The sequence below is a fragment of the Syzygium oleosum genome, unplaced genomic scaffold (genome assembly GCF_021117445.2).
Source record: "Syzygium oleosum isolate NSW1041296 unplaced genomic scaffold, Sole_v2.1 Sole_v2.01, whole genome shotgun sequence".
Taxonomy (NCBI): domain Eukaryota; kingdom Viridiplantae; phylum Streptophyta; class Magnoliopsida; order Myrtales; family Myrtaceae; genus Syzygium; species Syzygium oleosum.
Window position 1 is genome coordinate 14,617,052 of NW_026607485.1, and position 10,982 is coordinate 14,628,033.

General features: G+C 40.0%; 1 protein-coding gene across 1 annotated transcript; it reads left to right on the top strand.

Moving 5' to 3' along the window:
- The first annotated feature begins 8,110 nt into the window (after window positions 1–8,110).
- LOC115667028 (uncharacterized) lies at window positions 8,111–9,409 on the top strand. The gene is made up of 3 exons (XM_056309897.1): window positions 8,111–8,557; window positions 8,891–8,947; window positions 9,103–9,409. Exons 1-3 carry the CDS (start codon window positions 8,159–8,161, stop codon window positions 9,199–9,201), a joined length of 555 nt encoding a protein of 184 aa, XP_056165872.1. The 5' UTR covers window positions 8,111–8,158; the 3' UTR covers window positions 9,202–9,409.
- The last annotated feature ends 1,573 nt before the right edge of the window (window positions 9,410–10,982 follow it).

Sequence of the window (10,982 nt, forward strand, 5' to 3'; positions counted from 1 at the left end):
TACGTGGGCTTGACGGAGGACCGGAAGCAGACAGCCCAGAGGTTTTTCGAGGCCATGGACAAGGACAAGAGCGGAAACGTAAGCATCGACGAGTTCATGGCCCTCCTAAGCCATGCCGGATATCAAAGTGATAACCATTATTGGCTCTTTGCGGAGCTGGACCAGGACGACAACGGCACTCTCAATTTTAAGGAACTGGTCACCTTCTTCTACATCCTCAGCCGTGACGAGTACAAAATCCTATCGAACTCCCAGCCAAGTATCGATGTACCCCATTGGAAGGTAATAGTTATGGTTTATACTAAAATAGAACACAGACATTGGATCTTGATTTTCAAAATTTAGGAGGTACATCGAAATAGCCTCGTCCTCGACGTGCAATGGGTAAGGCTAAATCCACAAAGTGGCATGGATGATAAGATGATTCCAAACAGATATAACCTCTGGCTGCACTAGTACAACAAAATGTTATACGATAGAAGAAGTTCAAAACTCCACTAGAATGTGCATTTTCGACCCACCTTTTATCGAGTCGGAACTCATAACAGGATTAAAAGTACTATCTTCTCCTTCAATAAGATTTTGATCCCCACGAGATGGAGAGTATGTGCAAATAGGGTTTGCGCAAGTTTGGTATTGAAGATACAAATGTATTTTGTGAAACGATTTTTGAAAGTTAAATCAATATCTCAATCCAAACATGACATTCACCCAAGAAAATCTGTGAGAAAATTAATTTCCTTACTAGCATAAAAAACCTAATTACTCTGGAGTATTTGGGACAAAAAAGTTACTCGAGTTCAAGTATATGAACATTGTCACGCAGGCAAGATTTGCCCATCGTCAGACACGGGAAGTTAATAACAAAGTAAGCTCTCCTTCTCTCTCTCGCTCTCACTCACATACTTACCACCTCAAGTAGACAAAATCACCGGGACATAATCTGATTTACTTGTCTTTCACTCAATAATGCGATAGTGGTTATAACAACCGGGAAGTCGGGACGATCGACGTGATGTCCATCTGTCCGTCGATTCCCATGAAGGCATGAAAGAATTTATGTTCCGATTGCAGGGGCAGAGTTCGGACCGGAAGGATATCATCAATCTGTTCAGCAGCGGGATCCGGATTGGGCAGTTCCTAGCCCAAAGTGGATGTTCCATCATTTAGGAAAACTCTATGAGCATTGGAAAATTCATCTTGTCAAAGGACAATATTGTGAGATTTTGGTGAGATCACTGCCAACCGTTCTAAAAACTTAAGCTGTCAGATGAAGGCATGATTTAATATTTAATTACTCTAACAAATACCTTAAGATTGAGTACTTTAAGGCTGTCCTGGAGAACGAAATGGGCAACAATCAAAGCTATTGTCTGCTGGGTGATGGAAGAACCCTCGTCACGGTCCTCAGGTGATATTTGAGCTCTGAAGATGAAGGCGCCCAAGAGAGAGAATGGGAGTGACTGGTGGATGTACTAAGAATGGTAGATATGAGAACCTTGCATTTCCTTCTCGATGTTTCTGATGCCTAAAAGAAGATTGCTGAAGTGCAAGATCAGTGTCTCCAAGGAAGGAAGTGTCGGGAAAATTCAATAGATGATGAAGATAAAGTAGTAGTTTATAATTATTTGATGCTATGATGCATGGTGATGATCTTTAAGATATACATTAAATCCATAGATAAATGAGTTTAGTAATTACTTAATTTCTCTTTTAAAATTTTTCTCTTGAACGTAATATTAAATTTGTGTGTATAAAAAGAGAAGAAGAAAGAATTATGAAGAAGTTACTGTTTTGAATAATTATGGTGAACAATGTATGATTTGATGTTATAACACATCTTTTGAAAAAATTTCATATCAGCAATCGCTTCTCTTCGTACTGAAGAGTCACGTCTCTTAATGGTAAGAATTGAATGGAGAGACCTAAAAAGTCCAACCTAACGTGAAGAGCAAAACCGTGCCAACCTTCGGATGGCGTGGTTGATACGCCCCCCACGTGACGTCAGCATGAGACGACTTGAAATGGTAGGCACAGGTCATCATTAAGCGAAACACAACATGGGAAAACGATGCGGGGTCGACAAGGGCGAGAAAGTTTTGCACAATAATAGAGTTGCTTTTGTAAAAGTTGATTTGCTTTAGAGATAAGGTTTGGTAAAGATCGTCCTTTGTATTATTTCAAGCTGGCAAGCACGTTACAGAGACAGAGTCCTGAATCATAGCTAAAGCTCCTCCTCATCTTTTAAGAAAGGGGAAAATAACATAAATAATTTTTAAATTTTAATTTAATATATAATAATAATTTTTAATTTTTAATTTATTTGATGTGCTTTATAAACTTTAACTTAATATATAATATCGTCCTCGAATTTTTAATTTATTCAATATAATCCATGAATTTTTGGAACATATTTAATTTAGTTCCAAGACTATGTGCAAATATTCAATATTTTCTTAAATTTGAATTAATGAAATGATAAGGTTTGATATTTTCATATAGTCTATTGATTAAATTGAATATTTATCGAAAATTTAGGGAACGCAATTGTACAAATTAAAAGTATAAAAACGATATAAATTTAGAAACGATACTAAATAAATTAAAATTTTAAAGACGATGTTGCATATTTAATTAAAATTCGAAAATAATTTGCATCGTTATCCATGAGAAAGAGGACACCAACACTCATGCGTAGATCGCTGTCGTCGCTTTGTACGATGGTTCCCAGTCCACAGCTTAATGATAGATGAATCACTACCTGCATGCAAAAGATAAAAAAATAAAGCGATTCATACTGTTCACTCTGACAGTTTTGGCGTCTTGCAATCATCCACTCGACAACCTTTTGAAAACTCATCCAAGGCTCTGCCCCTTTTGAGACGACCAAGACCGGGAGCCATGAAAAGATCTTTGCAGATTGCTCCTCAGTCCTCGCGAAGTTTTTTACCATGTCTAATCTTTCCTTATCTTTCCCCTTTTTTTTCACTTACAAATAAGAACAGATGTCGAAATCTTTCTCAATTTGACTAATCTCTGTTGTATCTACGTATATCGAGTACTGCTCCATGCATAGGGTGTGGTAAGCGTGTCGCCTGAGGTTATGCTGAGTAAGAGACATAGTAACGACTCGAATCTTAAATACGCAACGTCCAAAACCAAGAAACGAAAGCATCGAAAACCATTCTGAGGAGGCATCTATGTTTTACTTATATTTAATGTGGCCGTTGATACTTAAGATTCTAAATAACATGGAAAAAGTTTATACTTTCTTTGGAGATTTGATCGTGTAGGACATAACTTACCACATTGAAGCAGACCACATATTCCAAACAGTAATTGAGTTATCAAAGTGCATATACATATAGATCCAATGGCTGGGTTGACGGTGTCCATTCTTGGGTCAATTTTCAGGCCAAATCCCATTAAAAAGGCATGAATCCTTGGATCGAAATTAGCCCGAACCCTACAGCATCATATTAAAAAGCTAGAAATTACTAACATGGAAACCGGCTGTCTTACGTGGCACGACCGGCGCTGACATGGACATTGATAATAATTTGTCCCTTTTTTTTCTTTTTCATTTTTTTCCTTCTCTTTCCTTTGGCCTGTGACCGGTACTCGGTCATGGCTAGCAATTGGCCACAGGTGAGGGCCGAAGAGGGTGTCACAGCCCTCGCCAGATCTGGCAAAGGCTAAACCCTTGCGGCTTGGGCGAGGATCGCCCTTACAGCCTATGGTGAGGGCTGCCCTCACCAGCTCTAGTGAGGGTTGGACCCCCACGGCCTGGGGCAAGGGTGACCCTCCCCTGTGGCCAACAAGGGCCACGATGCCCTCATCGACCCTCGCTTGTGGCTAGTCGTCGGCCATGGCCGAGTGCCGGCCATGAGCCAAAGGAAAGAGAAGGAAAAAAACAAAAAAGGAAAAAAAAGAAAAAAAGGGAAAAAATTAATAAAAAAAATTGAAATATTATTAACGTCAATGCCGGCCATTTGCCAACCGTGCCATATAGGATGGCCGACGCCAATGTTAGCAATTTCTAGTCTAAGTCGACCAGATGGACTGTGTTGGTACCAATGTGAAAATGTGTGTGATCAAATTGGTCCAATTGAAAGGTTTAGGACTAAATTCGTGCAAATGCAATAGGTTCAAAACTTTTTTAGGTAATTTTCCAGGAGCAAAAAGAAACATAAAAATGCAATGGCAAGTATATTATAGGCAGTAAGTTATTCACAAGGCCACCAAAATGGAGTTCTTCAGGGCTGTCTTGGAGCATGTACTAAGTAACAAGCAAAGCTATTATTTGCTCGATGATAGAAGTACGTTAGTCATGGTCCTCATGTGATAGCCCAAGAGAGAGAATCGAGTGACTGGTGGGTGTACTCAGAATTTTTTTGGTAGATATCAAAACCTTGCATTTCAGTTTCTGAAGCCTAAAAGAAGATTGCTGGAGTACCCACCCATGGGTAGCTCAGTTGGTTAGGGCGTACTTGGGATTGTGTGGTTAGGTGCATTGGTCCCAGGTTCGATTCCCCAGCTGAGCACTTGTGATTTAAGTGGGGGGTCATGGCGGTGGGTTGCTGTGCTAGTCTCCCCCGAGGAATAGTCGAGGTGCGCGCAAGCTGACCCGGACACCTCGGTTATCAAAAAAAAAAAAAAAGAAGATTGCCGGAGTCCAAGATCAGCGTCTCCAAGGAAGGAAGTGTTGGGAAAATTTGATTTCTGATGGAGATGGAGCAGGAGTTTGTAGTTATTTGATACTTTCATGCGGGATGACCTGGGTGTTTTTAAATGCTACATATTCGCTCTAACAGTTTTGGCGTCTTGCAATAATTCGCTCGACGACCTGGGTGTTGCCTAGTTGTTGGAAACTTCATCTGAGGCTCCTACTTTAGAGACGACCAAGACCGAGAGCGATGAAAAGATCTTTGCAGATTGCTCCTCAGTCCTCGTGAAGTTTTTGACCATGTCTAATCTTTCTCTTCTCTCCCTTTTTTCACTCCCAAGTAAGAACGGATGTCCAGACGTTTCTCAGCTTGACTATTCTCATGATCATACGTCAATTGCTCTGTCTTCGCGTATACTGACTACCGCTCCATGCATAGGGTGTGGTAAGCGTCACACCGAAGTTATGCTGAGCAGGAGACGTAGTAGTGACTCGTATCCTAAATATGCAACAATCAAAATCAAGCGATGAAAGCATCGAAAACCATTTTGTGGAGGCGTCTATGTTTTACTTATATTTAATGTGCGCGTTTGATACTTAAGATTCTAAATGACATGGAAAAAGTTTATACTTTCTTTGGAGATTTGATCGCGTAGGACATAACTTACCACATTGAAGCAGACCACATATTTCAGATAGTAATTGAGTCGTCAAAGTGCAGATACATATAGATCCAATGGCTGGTTGACAGTGTCCATTCTTGGGTCAATTTTTAGGCCAAATTCCATTCAAATGGCATGAATCCTTGGATCGAATTTAGCCTGAACTCTACAGCATCGCATTAAAAAAGCATCATCTTTTATGTTTGGGTCAATTCTGGCGTGACGGGCGTTCAAATTCGAAGAAGGTAACGACATTCTGATTTCTTGGAAACTGGGGAGAGACAGAACAACCCATCGAATCTTGCAAGTATCTTCAATTCCGCTAACTATGCTTCAGAATATTGCATTCGAGGCTCGTTTGATTGGTGGATTCTTCTTTAATTTTTTAATGGAGGATGGAATAAAAGGGCACATGACAATGTCGCTTGGTCCTTACACTGTACACAGGTCGATTTTTTCCAAAGCATGACCTTGACTTGGGCGCGGGCCGTTCTTTTTCACACTTACATTGACCCTTGACCCAGACGGTCTGCCACTCTTCATCGTTTAAAACATTTGATTCCTCCCCAATTACAATGTGTAGCTTCCCGGTAATGATCAAAATAATGAACGCAATCATGAAAATGAGTAAAAGACTTATTTATTAACAAAATATTCTAAAATGGGATAACAACACAAATGGTCTCTACATTTTGGCTCAGAGAACAGTGTGGTCCTTGAACTTTGGCCCAGTGTATAACGCGGTCCTTTATTTTTAATTTGTTCAATATAGTCATTGGACTTTTGGTACATATTCAATGTAGTCCCCAAACATATGAAAATATTCATTATTGTCTTTCTATCAGAAACAACATTGAACATGACAACAATGAACATTTTCATATAATTCAAAAACTAGATTAGACATATACCAAAAGTTTTGGAATCACAGTGCACAATGGGTTAAAGTTCACGGTCACATTGAACAAATTAAAAATTGATGAACAACATTACACATTGGACCAATATTCAGAAACCATTGGTGTCACTTTCCTTTTTAAGATCAATAAGAAAAGGCTTCATTACCAAATTGGAACGAGGATAATTACGGCTTTTAGGGACTAGTTGCTTTCCTGTTTCATCAGAGAATTACCAACCTCCAAGATTCATTTGAATATCTAGAACTTGCAACAAATCCGAGATGAGATTTGCCTTGAGAAAATAATCATCAAATTCACTCTATCCTAAAGTAAGTTCTTACAAATTTTTCTAATCACTCTGTCTCCTCATGGTTGATATACTATATAGATAGTCAGGTATGAAATTCAATAATCCTATAGTTGGATCCCTACCCGCTCCATGATCTAAATGCAGAAATTGTAAATAACAGTAATTAATCATCAAAGGCTCATGCCATGAGCATTCTCGATCCTCCATCGATAATTGGAGGTTCTTCTGTGCTTTTTGGATTGTCTCTATCTTAGGAGTGATCAATTCTCGAGTGGATCGGTTTCCAGCCAGTTTGGGTCCGTTTTTCGGTTCTACTCGAAATTTGTTCCATTCATTATTTTTTGTAAATATAATATTTATACGATATACATTAAAGTTGCATAGTTTTACTATGAAACATATATTAGTCAAGTGCTGTCTTGTCTTGAATTTTAATGATTGCAATTGACATAGACCTCACCTAATGATAATCGTTTTTTTTTTTTGGTAACCCAGGAAACCCCCGCACGGCCGACAGCCGGGAGGTAAACCCTGGGGGCGACACGTGCTAGCCACCACATACATGCACCGGTTAAGTCACCCTGCGGCGCCTGGAATTTGAACACCCAACCTTTTGCGAGAGGAAGAGTGCCATTTTCAGCAACGCCACCCAGGCGGGTGGTAAATCTAATGATAATCGTTGATTGACGAGAATTGCAAAGATTATATGACGCATGTATTAGGCCACATTGGTGGCCCCGTAAAGAAGCCAACGCTATCCTACGGGTATTTGTCGATTGCGACTTGAATAATTTGCCTCTCAATCTCACAAGTGGATCTGGGAACCAAACCGATTCTCTTTAGCATCGGCCTTAAACTAGTTGGTCCATTCTAGTTCGGTCGGATTCCCAAGTTGAACCGGACATGGTGCATCCCCCTACACTATTTTGCTTTTCTTGAGATTTTAAATCGGTACTTCTCACGCACAAGCACCATTTTGGACACACATTCAAGGTATGGTGGAGACTAAAATTGCTCAGAGAACAAAATAACGGAGAAAAGAGAATTCTTGGTTGGAGCGTGAGAAGATTTCTAGCTTAGAAATTGGAAGTCACCGGTTTGAATTTCACCAATTGCGTACAAGCTATTCTTAGTCAGAGTCATCCATACATGCTGAAAGTTTGGACTTAACCGGTTCATATGACTTGTAGGATGTTCAGCAATATAAAATATTAGGAAGTTTCAATCGGATTGAAATCGGTGGGATCAATGCATTGAACCATTAGTTTCTTTAAATATCTAATGAAAAACGTACACGTCGCATGGTAAATATGTTTTAATAAGATTTCTTCGCCCACGTAACATTGCTCTCAGCAAATGAAGGGACTTGTGCGTCCTAAATGAAGTCCACGAAATTTATTTTGCTTCCTCTCTTTGTTTCACGTGCATCGACATTGATCGTACACACACATTAACAACTTAAAAATCATTCGCATATTTTTTTTTTCTTTCTTGTGTGTAACACATGGAACGCTCAACCGAGATTCTCTATAAATACTTCAATAACCTCCATAGCAATAGCACTTGCACACATCCTCAAATAGGCAGAGAAGGAGAGATAGAGCGAGGGCGAGAGAGGGAGATGGATATAGAAAAGATCTGCAAGGTTGTGTCGACAGAGATGGGTATAGGGGCGGTCCGCGAGGCCGAGTTGGAAAAGATAGATATAGAAAAGGTTCGCGAGGCCGCATCGGCTCACTATGGGGACTTGACAGACGACGAGAAGCAAGCAGCCCGAAAGTTCTTCGAGGCCATGGACACGGACAAGAGCAACAACATAAGCATCGGCGAGTTCAGGATCTTCCTGAGCCAGGCCAAGATTCAAACCGACAACTGTAATTGGCTCTTCGAAGAGCTGGACAAGGACAAGGACGGCACTCTCGATTTTCAGGAACTGGTCACCTTCTTCTACGTCCTCACCCGCGACGAGTACAAACACCTATTGAACTATAGGCCGAGTACCGACGTACCCGGTCGAAAGGTAAAATTTATAGTTTAGATCAAAATAAATAGACGTCCGACCTTGAGTTTTCAAAGTTTAGAAGGTATATTTGAATCGCTTCTTCCTCCACGTGCGATGGGTAAGGCTAAATTCACGGAATGGCAAGTGCGTTTCCCAAGATGATTCCAAGTAGATATAATGTTCACCTACCTTTTATCGACCTTCGAAAGATTTTAAACACCACACCCACCGCCCCGCCGCCCCCCCCCTCATTACGTAGACAATACATACAAACTTGGTATGCTCAAGTTGGTCCGGAAGATAATCATGTAGATTGTAAAGCAGTTTTCAGACTAATTTCCCTATTAGCAGGAAGAAAGTAATCGCACGAAGATTGGCAGTCAGAAGGTGGGAGGAGCTAATGGCCAAGTAAGATCTCTCTCTCTCTCTCTCAAAATTACCACCTCATGAAGACAAAATCACCGTGACATGATCTGATCCATTTGTCTTTAAATCGTCTCGTCCTTCCTACATAATCTCACTTGAATATTGATGACATGGGAGAATACATGTATCGATCGCAGGGTCCGAAATTGGACAAGGGCTTTTTGTCAGGAGTGTACGACAAGTTAAAGCGCGCGTACAAGGTTGTGGAGTGGGAGAACGAATGCTCCATCGTGTAGGAGTGCTGCAAGCATCGTCGTCCTTCCGAGGCATGGAGGGCCACTTTCTTTCAAGGGAAAGAAGAAACTTTCTGTGTTGTTATCGGTGTGTCGGGTGTTGGAAATAAAGAAGCATGGCGAGTTCTTGTTCCCTCGACCATGGAACGCCCTTTGTTCTTTGTTGTATTCCCATCCAAGTTCCGTCCCATAATGTAACTTCATGTGTTTATGTTGAGGATTTTAAAGAAATCGCAAAAGAGAAGAAAAACATCAAGACTCTATCGCTATTAAAGGCCTAATACCCTAAAAAAAAGTACAACTTTGAGTAAAATCTCAATTCTGTTTCAAACTTTTTTATGTCTAAAAAAAATTACCAACTTTTACTTTAGTCCGAAATCTGCCCTGTGTGCAAAAATGGCCATCGATTTCTTCAAAATTATCAATATCAAGAGGTTGTTGTTGTTCTTTACGAAGGTGAGGGTGTTGGTGAAGAGTTCTGATAATGAACATTTAACTTGTCCTCATATTGATAATTTTGAAGAAATTATTGGCGATGCTTGGAAGCAGTGGTGAATTTGGGATTATAATGAAAGTTTATGATTTGATTTGACAAAAAAGGGTCGCGGCAGGATTCGAATTGGATCTGAAATTTGAGATTTTTAAGGAAAAGCCTTCATTTAAAAGTATTTATTACAAATACCTTGTGTTTTTACAGAACCTTGCACAGCATATAGGGTACAAGATAACATCATACTCTAAAATTTCCTCATACTTACCTATTCTAAACATTTGAAACCTAAAAGCTGCCCTAGATGTCAAATCCCATCAGGAAACCTTCCTATCCTCGCCAGTTTTGCATGTTGATAGGTTCTCGTGTCCGTGCCCACTCAATAACTTTAAGCAACTCATTATTGTGGCCCGAACTTAATCTCTTCTAGTTTAATTGGTATGGTAACAAAATGTGCCAACGACTTGTTAAGCATACTTTATTTAAAAGTTTTATTTTTTTAAAAATACTTATTGCACACTTCATCATAAAAAAAAATGCATCGACAACTACAATACTTCCCTATTTAGGTATTTAACAAGTAAACAAAAACACTCGTTAATATAGTCCTAGTTTATTTTAGTGCTCATGAATTGACCATTTTCTCCGATAAATGGTTTAGGAAGGCACAAACAATTTTTAGGGCAGTGAATTTATTGTATAAGGAAACTTTAAACCTTTTCATGTTCAAATGTTGGATAGCGTGTACAACGTGCACTTATACTGTGGAAGGATAGTGGGTATGCAGAAACAATTATCTTCGATCAAGAAAATATAAAGGAAATTGAGGAATAGAACAGTCAAAGCATATTTATAGTGATTTAGAGCCTGTTTGGTAATCGGTCAAACAATGCATGATTCTATTCTTTTTTTTTCGGGAATAAAAAAAGAATAGAAATCCGTCTGGTAATTTTTTTGTTCCCAGGAATAGTTTTGGAACATAATCAAAAAAAAAAAAGTTGATTCTTGATTTCGGGAACAAGAATTAGAAATAGAAGAGAATTTTTTTCTTCTTTCTTCTGTCCAAGCCTATGGCCGTGATCGATTCTTCTTCTTTCTTGGCCGATGGTCGGCAACCGGCCGCAAGCAAGGGTCTCCCTCGCCGGCGAGGGCGAGGGCGAGGGCTAGACCCTCAAGGCCTGGGCGAGGGCCGCCCTCGCCGAATCTGGTGAGGGCAACCCTCGTCGGCCTCTTCCAACCCTTGCCCGACTTGGTGAGGGTGGTGGCAAGGATCCAACCCTCGTTAGATCCGATA

Coding starts and splice junctions, on each gene's coding strand:
- LOC115667028 (XM_056309897.1), top strand. CDS start 8,159: ATGGATATAGAAAAGATCTGCAAGGTTGTGTCGACAGAGATGGGTATA. Junction 8,558..8,890: donor CCGACGTACCCGGTCGAAAG/GTAAAATTTATA, acceptor CCCTATTAGCAG/GAAGAAAGTAATCGCACGAA. Junction 8,948..9,102: donor TGGGAGGAGCTAATGGCCAA/GTAAGATCTCTC, acceptor TATCGATCGCAG/GGTCCGAAATTGGACAAGGG.